At 46.5% G+C, this 11,007-nt stretch overlaps 1 protein-coding gene across 1 annotated transcript; it reads left to right on the forward strand.

Annotated features, from left to right (window-relative positions):
• Positions 1-3,031: 3,031 nt before the first annotated feature.
• ETHE1 (ETHE1 persulfide dioxygenase) lies at positions 3,032-8,356 on the forward strand. Its single transcript, XM_053451690.1, has 7 exons — positions 3,032-3,141; positions 4,704-4,848; positions 6,197-6,345; positions 6,662-6,791; positions 7,054-7,143; positions 7,252-7,368; positions 8,037-8,356. Exons 1-7 carry the CDS (start codon positions 3,055-3,057, stop codon positions 8,078-8,080), a joined length of 762 nt encoding a protein of 253 aa, XP_053307665.1. The 5' UTR covers positions 3,032-3,054; the 3' UTR covers positions 8,081-8,356.
• The last annotated feature ends 2,651 nt before the right edge of the window (positions 8,357-11,007 follow it).

Consider the following 11,007-nt stretch of genomic DNA (forward strand, 5'->3'; position numbering starts at 1 on the left):
CAATAGCAATAATAATGACATAATAATAATAACAATAATTAAATAATAACAACACATTCAATAATAATAAACAAACAAAAACACAAATAATGATATAATAATAGGAGCAAAAATAATAACAATAATTAAATAAAACGAATAATAATAATAATAATAATCATAATAATAATAATAAAAACTACAATAATAATCATCCTTCCCCTGGCAGCGCAGTTATTATAGTGGCTGAGCATAATGAGAGTTATAGCCCGGATACAGTGAGTTGCCAAAAGCTTGCTTTGTATTTACAGTAGATGGGAGGAATTAACCCCTCCTGTGCCAAGCATGTCAGGCTCTGAGGTTGTGTGTGGCAGCCGAGGAGTTAATCGGTCACGTCTGCACCCTTGTGGCGGTTTGAAACTGCTGAATCACGTTACACAGACAGAAACACAGAGCCGCCGCGCGTGAGCTCTCGCTGTACAGACAACATGCGTGTTTGCTTCACCGTCACAGGAATGAGAAATGCGCATGAATGGAATCCGTCCACCGGCTTCAGTATTTAGTACGAGCCACAACAATATTAACCCACTCAGTGCCAGAAGGGTGTCCAAAACTTGGTAAAGCCTTGGATCTCCTACACGCTTTCAGTTTCCTGAAAGGGTGGTGGATAAGTGGAACATCCTCCCAGCAGAGGTGGTAGAGGGTAATACAGTAAAACATGCATGGGATAGACATACAGCTCCTGAATCTAAGTCGAGACCAACGACTGATTAAAGTTTAAGTCTTTGCAGCAGGAGAAACCGGAGACTAGACGGGGGCCGAATGGGGGCCGATCTGCCGGCAGGTTCTGTGTTTCTATGCCGTGGACTGACGATGAGCTCGTTCCTGCACACACACCACGGTTTCATTCTGTAGCTGTGCCAATGTGGATTAAATGCCCCGGTGAAGGAGTCGGGTTTGGGGGGAGTCTTGGTTCTCTTGTACAGTAGTGCGGGGGTTAATGAGTATTGAGTAGGTGTGAGCCGTGTACGTGTGCGCTCGCACACCAGCAACGCATGGGGATTTCCTGTAAATAAATGCCCCAGAATTCAGGACATCTTAAGGGTCATTGGCAGAACTGCGCCCCCCCCACGGAACCCACCCCACACGCCAGCTGCGTGTTTATAACGTGATGATACATGGCTGTAATGCTCCCTTTAAGGTGATTCAAAAGATTTTTGGGGGTTCATAACCCCCATGGGTGAAGTTCAGTTCTATAGGCTCTCCTATTTCTACCTCCAGCGAATCAGAATGCCAGGGGGGCGGAGCTTGGGAGGCAGCGTGTCGCTCAAACTGGCCGCTGATAGAGGGGCAAAATCGTGACTTTGGGGGGCAGTAGGGGCCCCTACACACGTCTGTTTAAGGAGCCTCATTGAATTGCAAGCTTTGTTCTTACCCGCCTACGCGGAGCCGGGTCTCTAAATCTGCAGCACTTAGGGGGGGGGGTTGGCCTAATCCAATGGGAAACTTTGGTGGATCTTCTCTTACAAGAGGGAGAACAAGAAGATCCGGCCCCCCGTTGTGAGGCAAGGGGCCGGATATCTATCTATATAAAAACCTAGAACCCGCCGGCAGGTCGGCCCCATTCGGCCCCCGTCTAGTCGCCCCTTTTCTCCTTAATCAGTGGTTGGCCTCGTCTTAGGTTGCCTGTCCCGTGTCTCTGGGATTTCAGGGTCATTGGTGTTTTTGGTGGAGGATGACCTGGACTCGGGTTCCATCTTTATCTTGGAAGTTGACGATTCATCACGATGACTCTGCAGGTATCTTATTCTTCTTGCTGTCGCGGATCGAGGTCCCAGCAGAGGTATTCTTTCCGATATATATTGCCAATATCCTCAATTTTTACCCCGATTCTGGCCCCCGATATCCTATTATCTTCAAGTTTCAGAGCAAGAATCGGACCCCGAATCCCTAAGGAGATATCCGATGCAACGTGTGTATTTAAGAAGCAAATATTTATTATTATTTATTGATTTATATATCGAAACAATGCAGTTCTCGAACTATTTATGAAGATAGTCGTTTAACCCTTTCCTGCACGGCTTGCCCATAGGCCAGAAAGTTTCCAGTAACGGGGGGGGGGGTTAAGTGGCATGGTTGGGGTATTTCCATGTGGGGGATGGGTAGCCCCTTTTGCCCATGGGGGCAGATAGAGTCTTAATATTTGGCCCCCCTCCACCATGGCCATGTCTGGAGAAGATTATTATTGGTTGGGGTCCTTTAGCTTTTACCCCCCCCTACTGCCCTCAAACAGCCCTGTGGGGCCCTACCCAATGCCCCTTGACTATGGCATACAATACAGCACCTTTACCTGCCCATTGTACAGCGCTATGGAATATGATGGCGCTATATAAAACAATAAATAATAATAATTTGTATAAGGGAGCCAACAGGGCCAGTCCTCGACCAAGTAGGGCCCCGGGCAATAAGCCCGTTTGTTGCCCCCCCACACACCATGCCTTTTTTATACATTTAGCTCTTCTGTGCCCCCCACGCATTCCGAACGCATCCCTTTTACCCCTGACAGGTGCCAGAACAACCTGTACACATTGGGGGCAGTTTTGCGATTGCCTGTGCCCCCCGTGGGGGTCTACATACCCCAGACAACGGCCTGACCCTCCTGGCCCCGCAGCCGAGCAATATGGATACAAAATAACAAACACATATATATACATATTACAACAATAACAAAAATAATAACAACAATAATAACAACAACAATAGTAATAATATTATACAAGCATTGCTGTAGAATCTGTTAGTAATCTTTAGTAATTTTTCCTCCCCAGTTAGGGGCCAATGTCACCCCTGGGGCAGTAACTGTGGGTGTAATAATGTATGGGGCAATACACACTGTACGTGACTGCTCTACAGGCTGCAGTGGGGTAGGGGTTAATCACTGCTGGCCACACCCCCTCCCCCAGGAGAGTGCCGTGTGATTGGAGGAGCAGGAGGTGGGCGTTGCTGCCCTGAGGGGGATTATCAGGAGGTGTGGGCGGGGAGGGGGCAGACAGCTGGGGACAGTGACACTGGGACATGTTGGGAGCAGCGCTGGGAAGGGGACTGGTGGGGCAGGTGAGGGGATTCAGTGCCATGGCCAGCCAGGGGCTCATCTTCAGGCAGGTGAGTGGAGATCATTAACCCCTTCCTGGCTCATCCTCACATCAGGCTGCACTGAAACTCCCATCACTCTCAGCCCACAAAAAGGTTGGCCCAATATACCCCCTGTCTGTCTGTCTGTCTGTCTATCTATATCTATCTATCCATCCAGACTGGTTTAACACTTTCAGCACCTTTAAAGGTCCAGTTAACCTCTTGTTGCCCTCAGTGCATTAAGGAAGAGTTAAAGGAAGGTGGTCTGCAGCTGGTGGGGCTAGGCAATGCTTTGCCAGTATAACTGTTGGGGGCTACAAGTCTCACTGTGCCCCCCCCATTTATTATTCATTGTGTTGAAATGTTGTTTCTGAGCATGATGGGAGTTGTACTCCATAGCAGGCAAACATCCCTGCGCTGTTCACTCATTTATCGAGGATTCCCTGACAGTTGAATTTGGGGCGGAACAATTGGAATAAACAGCAAAATTTTTGGACAGGGATCTTCTTAACCCTTTAAGTCCCTGAGGTTTCACATAGCACTTGAAGACCCAAATGCAGCCTTCTTGCAAATTAATGAGATTAACCCCCACAGTACAAGGAGGGGCGAGCGACAAACCCCCGGGGATGAATTAAGGATGCCCCCTAAATAATCTTATTAACCCTAAGGATGCTGAGACACATTAAAGTTACAGGCGGAATTCTTTCATCACACGTCCCGGCCGAGTAGAATTGCTTTGTTTCAGGAAGTTAAACGGCTGTCTGGCGGCGTAAGGCGGATATTTGCTAACGCGGTTTGAAAGAAGATCTGGAAGCGGTGTGAGGAATGCGGGGACCTCAGGAACCCGCCGGGGATACTTTGTTACATTTCAGTCCCGGCAGCAGGGAAATCCTGGGGTGGATTACACGGTTAGCCGGTCCTTCAGCCTGCAGTCCCCTCCTTACGTGTTCATGGCAAGAAATCCACTTCACTTTTTACTTCCACTAACTATCCTTAGAATCTCAAGAAAATAGAAGCATAGAATCTGTTGGCAGATCGGCCCCATCCGGCCCCCGTCTAGTCGCCGGTTTCTCCTGCTGTAAAGACTCAAACCTTAATCAGTCGTTGGTCTCGTCTTAGATTCAGGGGCCGTATGTCTATCCCATACATGTTTAATACCCTCACTGTATTACCCTCTACCACTTCTGCTGGGAGGCTGTTCCACTTATCTACAACTATCTTCCATTCCATCTCAGCCTCTGACCCTCTAGTGTTAGATTCCGGTCCCTTGTTGTAACTTTTCTCCTCCTTTGAAATAATTTCCCCTCCTTTGCTCTGTTAAACCCCTTTTTATATTTAAATGTCTCTCCCCCATCCCCCTCTCTCTTCTCTCCCCCAAGCCGGACATATTGAGCTCCTTTAGCCTTTCCTTATCCTTTTTACCCCGCGAACCAATCAGCAATTTAGTTGTCGTCCTCCGAACCCCCCCAGAATGTCAATATTCTTCTAGAAATGGGGTCTCCAGGACTGTCCCCACTACTCTAGGTGAGGTCTGACCAGAGACCCTCCTGTCCACGCTCAGGTTTACGTACCCCACCTTCTCTAATTCCCAGTTATTCGAACCGGTCAGCTGCACGTACACCTATCTCCTCGCCGATCAGAAGACCAAAGAGGCCGTCCTGATCGACCCGGTGCTGGAAACGGCAAATCGAGATGCCCAACTCGTTAAAGATCTGGGTCTGAAGATGGTCTACGCGGGTAAGAGCTGCCTGTCCGGGGTGACGATATATCGACGACATCTCTCACCTTCATCCCACAAAAAAACAAACAAAATGAATATTAATGGTCAAAACTGAACAAATGACATCATCTAATGTAACAATCACTGAGTTAGAGTCAGCGACCAGGAATTACAGAGCTCTGGAAGTCTCCGTTGACCACCAATGGGCGGCGTTTCTAACTGTTTGGGGTTTTGTTACATTGTCTCTATAGAGAACAATCATTGTCATTATGTTACAATATAAAATTATTATGTCAGGTCAGCGGTGGGAGGAGCTAGGAGTGCTTGATGATGTCATAGATTTCTATCCATCAATTTTATTCCTCCCCGCGATGCCCAGTAGTCTAGACACTGCCCGCACTATTATAGCCCGTGGCTTTTATTGGGTACAGAGTGCAGGTTTTCTGCCCATAAATGTATCATGTGACATAAACCGGGGGGGGGGCAGTAACTTAATAAGAGTCTGGAGAAATATTCAAGGACGCCGTCATTAACCTCTTCATCACCGGGCGAGCTCACAATGCCCCGCTCCACTAGTGTAATAATATGATACGGTATCGAGACCCAATTTATTAACCCATCACATTATTAATTAATTTTGTGTTTATGTATATTTTTTTACCAAAAAACTTGACATTTTGTATCCCAAAAATGTATTTAACGCGAGAATGGAGACACGGAATGGTGACCTCACGGAACGTTCCAGAACAAATCATCAGAAAGGGTTGAAGCAGGCGGACTTTGTCCCTGTAATAGGGTTTATTGATCGTTTTGCGATGTGTATACGAGGTCGTCGTTGGCGTCTTGTGGCAATGAAGTTGTTTATTGGCTCCGTATGTAAAGTCTACAACCACAATCGGCAGCTTAACAACAGGGAGGGGTAACTTAATGGGGAGGAATAATCGTGCAAATCTTGGGAACAGGTAATTAAGTCACCTTTTAAGAAAACCTCATAGGGTGGTAACGAAATCACTGCTGCCCTAAAAATAATTATCCACGCTACGTGGTACTGGTTAAAGTTTGATAGCAGATAGGGTGCTAAAGAATAGTGCCCTTTGGATAATAACATGTCTTGAAGAAGTGAAACTGTAGGTAAGTGGAGCAGCCTCCCAGTAGAAGTGGTAGGGGGTAATACAGTGAGGGTATTAAACATGCATGGGATAGACATACGGCTCCTGAATCTAAGACGAGACCAACGACTGATTAAGGGTTGAGTCTTTACAGCAGGAGAAACGGGCGACTAGACGGGGGCCGGATGGGGCCGATCTGTATTGTACCTTTAATTCATGTAAAGACCCGACTCTATTTCTATTGCTCCACGTGCAGCCAACACTCACTGCCATGCGGATCACATTACGGGGACGGGGTTGCTGAAGAAGCTGCTTCCCGGGTGTCGGAGCGTTATCTCCAAGGACAGCGGCGCCATCGCCGACATCCACATTCAGGAGGGGGACGAAGTCAAGTTTGGGAATTTTGTGAGTACCGAGCGGCTCCTGCTTTCTCTAGAGTCCCTCGAGCGAAGGACGAGCTGATTCCGTTTCCATCCATCACTCATTAGTTACTTAGCTTGGTTGTGGATTCCGCATCTTTACTGCCCTTACTGAGGCAGAACATGAAATCGCTTCTCCTCTCCCATGTCCTTGTCCTAGTATTATTATTATTATTATTATTATTATTTCTTTCTGGACAAAGTAGACGCCCCGTTTCCTTCTGCGGGTCAAACCTACCCCCCCAAAAAATGAAACTAATAAAATAAGGAATTTAAGCGATACTTTGTATTTCTGCTCGTAGTTTCTGGAAGCGCGCTCCACTCCCGGTCACACCGACGGCTGCCTCACTTACGTCCTGAACGATAAAAGTATGGCGTTCACCGGGGACGCCCTGCTTATCAGAGGCTGCGGACGCACAGATTTCCAGCAGGGTGAGTTTTGGGGCGAGCAGTCACTCACTCTCGGAAGTGACGGTTTTATAATTATTTTCCATTTTTATTCACAATTATATTAATTTGAATATTTTCTTTTATTCTCCCAAAATGAGGCGGATAACAGATGTAAATAGAGAGACGCTGGAGATAGCGTGTGCGTGCGTGTGCGTGAGTTGTTAGAATGAGTGTGTGTTAGAGTGAATTTGTGGCTGTTCTAGGATCTTTTAAATGGTTAACTTCTCCCCTTGCTTGCTTTCAGGCTGCCCTAATACTCTGTATCACTCCGTGCACAGCAAGATCTTCACCCTGCCAGACAGCTGCCTCCTGTACCCTGCGCATGATTATAAAGGTAAGCATGTACCACGCATTGTGATGGCACCCCGTGTACTTTAAGGGTACGCTTTGAGTATCTGGTCCCATCGATGCCGGACCTTTCCCTTTTTGTCTTTTTTTTCAGGTCAGACTGTAACAACCGTGGAGGAAGAGAAACGTCTGAACCCTCGACTGACGAAGAGCGAGGGGGAGTTTGTGAAGATTATGAATAATTTGAATCTGCCAAGGCCTGCACAGATAGGTAAGGAGATGAGAAAGTGCCACAATCTCCATCTTCGTCTTATGTGCTGGCTTCGTCTTATGTGAAAGTGGCCCCTCTTCATGCTGGGGCCAGCACAAAATGAAACCTTGGATTGCACTACCCTTGATAACCACTAGATGGCAGTGCTTGCTGATTTGAGGAATATGCCCTGTGCAATACTTTTAATGGCCACTAGGCGTCACTGTGCCCTAACACGTGTTCCGATGTCTAGAAAGTGACGTCGCGTTCTAGAATGCTTTCTAAAATAACAAGAGGAAAATGTAATTAGGATTTACTTGCCAACCTGAATTAGATGCCGACAAATTTAACCTGATAATTTCCATTGGCACAAAGTGGCCAATTGAGTGGAATCGCTGGCATGCTCTAATAATGTGCGGCAACTAAATCATCCCAGCGTTTTCTTTAAGCCCACATCTAGAATTCTTAATTGTTTTTGGAATTCATATCTCAACCTACCCTCTATTCTGGCCTCATACTGAGATCTAGAGTCACATAAGCTTCCAAGACCTCAGCGGTCCCTTCTACATGCAGGAAACCACAAGACCCACAGAGTTTTTTTTCATATCCCCCGCTATATGCTGTTTGCTATAGTCTGAACTTGTTAAGGTTACTAACATCTAATGTCTAATGCTCGCTTCCCCTCTTAGACATCGCTGTGCCAGCCAACTTGAAGTGCGGCATTCAGGATTAGTGATGACATCACCGATTCCCTGATGACCTCGTTGAACTGGCCGGGAGAACCCACTCCTGTGCCTGCCTGACCTGTCTTGAATTTCTAAAGCAACTGAATTCATCTTTGATATCTCTTCTTTTTTGTAACAATAATCGTTGACCTCATCGTTGCGTTTTATAATAATTCTGCTGGGTGCCGTAAGTCTCTTGAATGTAGAGCGTTGGGGGAAGGGCACTTGTCGCTGTACATATCTGTAAAGATTATTTTTGAGAGTAAAATGTTGATTAAACCATATTTGGAATGTTGCCTTTATGTCAATGTTCTGGTGCTTTCTGCTGTGTGGTGAACCCCCCCAGTTCCTGATGCCCCCCTTTCCTCCCCTGATGCCCCCTCTTTTCTAGGAGCTCGGAATGTTTGCGGGGTATGAGGGGATCGCAGGGTTCTACAGCCCTAAAAGCCCCGATAATGTGTATAGAAACCACAAGAAATGGTGAATACATTAAAATGGTCTCGGCAAAGTCTTGACCACTAGCCTCGGTCATCTCACGGTCATCTTTGGTCATGTAGAGATACTTTGTTTCCAATATGTTACGTTCACAAATATGTATCAAGCAGAGCTTAGGAAGATTGCGAACGGGTTCCTGCAAACGTTCATGGTGGTTCTCCATAAACACGTCTCAGAAACTCAGACTTCTTCAACCTCTGAGTTACTCAACACTCTGCAGAGCTGACACTCCATTGGTTGAAATGGTAATGATTATTTAATTGAGCCCCAAGAGGTTTATGCCGTAAATGTGGATCTGGAGTCCAGTAGAGTTGAGGATTTGTTCTTCTTCTCTCTTTCTCCTATATTTGCCAGTCTACCAGTTGATCCATAGGGTCCAACATCGTAGAGCCACTGATCTATCCATAACTTCTATATTGTTCAGTAGATGAGAACAGAAACCCCACCGTTATTCCACAGAAACGTTCATTATTTGGTCTGTGCTGCTGGTGCAGAGAGATCCCCCCCCCGGGGGGGGGGTTAATTACGCAACACAAAAGAAATACTTAATCAAGAGTTGAAAGTTCAGCTGATGATCCCGTCAGATTAATTCATGAATCACCGATCATTATGTGACGCTTCCCAGACACGGTGTTACCAGAATAAACGAATGCTGACAGGCGTGAGTATCTTCTGCCACCCCACCTAGATCCACCAGTTAACCAAAAATTCTCCCAATTTGAACCCTCAAAAGCACCAACAATCAAATAAAAAATATCTAATAATCACAACGTAGATGTTATGAAGTGTCTCAGCTGGAAACCACATGACATCAATTCATATCAGGAAGGTGGAGATGACCATCCATGGTTTTCATGCCAAGAACCCAAGAAGTCTTCAGAGGCTCCAAGAAACCCACTCTCTGGACTACAACTCCATCCATGGGGGGTGAAACTAACATAACAGGACCTGCTGAAAGCCTCCTTGGAATTGTATTCATTCCACCCTAAATTCATTAGCCGTTTATTGATTTGATTTGGAATGTTGAGGTTCTTCTGAGGTGTTGATTGTCTCCTGGTGCAGATGACCTCAACCCATTGAGATTAATCGAGAGGGGGGCCTTTAGAAAAGATTGATTGTTCGTTGTTGTCCAACAAGTCCCCCGTGAATGGGATCCTCAATTGCCCAGAGGGGCCGTGCGATCGACACGTCCAGGTTCTCCGCCCCGGCGGGAACTTCTCCGAATTCACTTAGACGTTTACCAGACGCAAGACCCTGATTACATCGCGTGATTACTTTGTGTCGGCAGAAAACACGGGGCTGGCCGCCCAGTAGGGCAGGTACGGCGGAGGTCACACAAAGAGAAAACCCACAAAACATGGAAGAATGAGACCTCTGAGGCCTACTACATACAAATGTTTGAGTGTCTAATGTGACACTCGGTATATCGAGACTTGGGTCACGTGATGAGGAGACAGACAGGGACTGCTATCGGTTTACCTGATTACAGGGTAACGTGCATCAGAGGTCGTACCCCCCAGGGGCAGGTGAAACGGAGGGCAAAGGTCACTTCCAAAAACAGGCAGACGGCAACAAATTACCGAGTGAGACGGCCGGGGGACAGGAAGACAAAAAAATAGACAGCAAAATACTAATTATTAGCGTTGTTTATGGCCGATGACTCTCGACAGACAGTTCGGGGGGGGGGTTGTGATATATATTCTTGGACAGCAGGTTTTCTGCAACTGGATGCGGCCAACAGGACTGATCAACTGAATGTCTACGCCGTACCACCAACGCCGGGTGATCGAGCAATGCGTAAACACTGGGGCAGCCATGTTTAAACAAATACATCAGTCTCAATATGAAGAGAGAGAGAGGGGGATGGGAGAGACATTTAAATACATAAGGGGATTAAACAAAGTACGGGAGGGGAGATTATTTCAAAGGAGGAGAAAAATTACAACAAGAGACCGGAATCTAACACTAGAGAGTCAGAGGCTGAGACGGAATGGAATTAAGTTTTACTGAGAAGGCTGTAGATTAATGGAAAAGCCTCTCAGCAGAGGTGGTAGATGGAAATACAGTGAAGAAATTTAAACATGCATGGGATAGGTATATGGTCATGGATCTAAGACGAGACCAACGGCTGATTAAGACTTGAGTCTTTACAGCAGGCAGATTCTATGGTTCTATGCCCCTCTTTCCTCCCCTGATGCCCCTTTCTCCCCCCCCTGATGCCCCCTCTTTTCTAGGAGGTCAGAATGTTTGCTGGGTATGAGGGGATCGCAGGGTTCTACGGCCCTAAAAGCCCCGATAATGTGTATAACAAATATACAAAAAATATAATAAATGAAACGGTGTAAATAAACCTGCTTGTCTCGAGCTATACGTTCAGACAGCAGCATGTATGGATCGAGGCACCCGGGAACACGATGTCAAATGCATAGAAACCAAGTGA

This window comes from Spea bombifrons, chromosome 12, assembly GCF_027358695.1.
Source record: "Spea bombifrons isolate aSpeBom1 chromosome 12, aSpeBom1.2.pri, whole genome shotgun sequence".
In the NCBI taxonomy this organism is placed as follows: domain Eukaryota; kingdom Metazoa; phylum Chordata; class Amphibia; order Anura; family Pelobatidae; genus Spea; species Spea bombifrons.

Coding starts and splice junctions, on each gene's coding strand:
- ETHE1 (XM_053451690.1), top strand. CDS start 3,055: ATGTTGGGAGCAGCGCTGGGAAGGGGACTGGTGGGGCAGGTGAGGGGA. Junction 7,144..7,251: donor CCCTGCGCATGATTATAAAG/GTAAGCATGTAC, acceptor CTTTTTTTTCAG/GTCAGACTGTAACAACCGTG. Junction 7,369..8,036: donor GCCAAGGCCTGCACAGATAG/GTAAGGAGATGA, acceptor TTCCCCTCTTAG/ACATCGCTGTGCCAGCCAAC.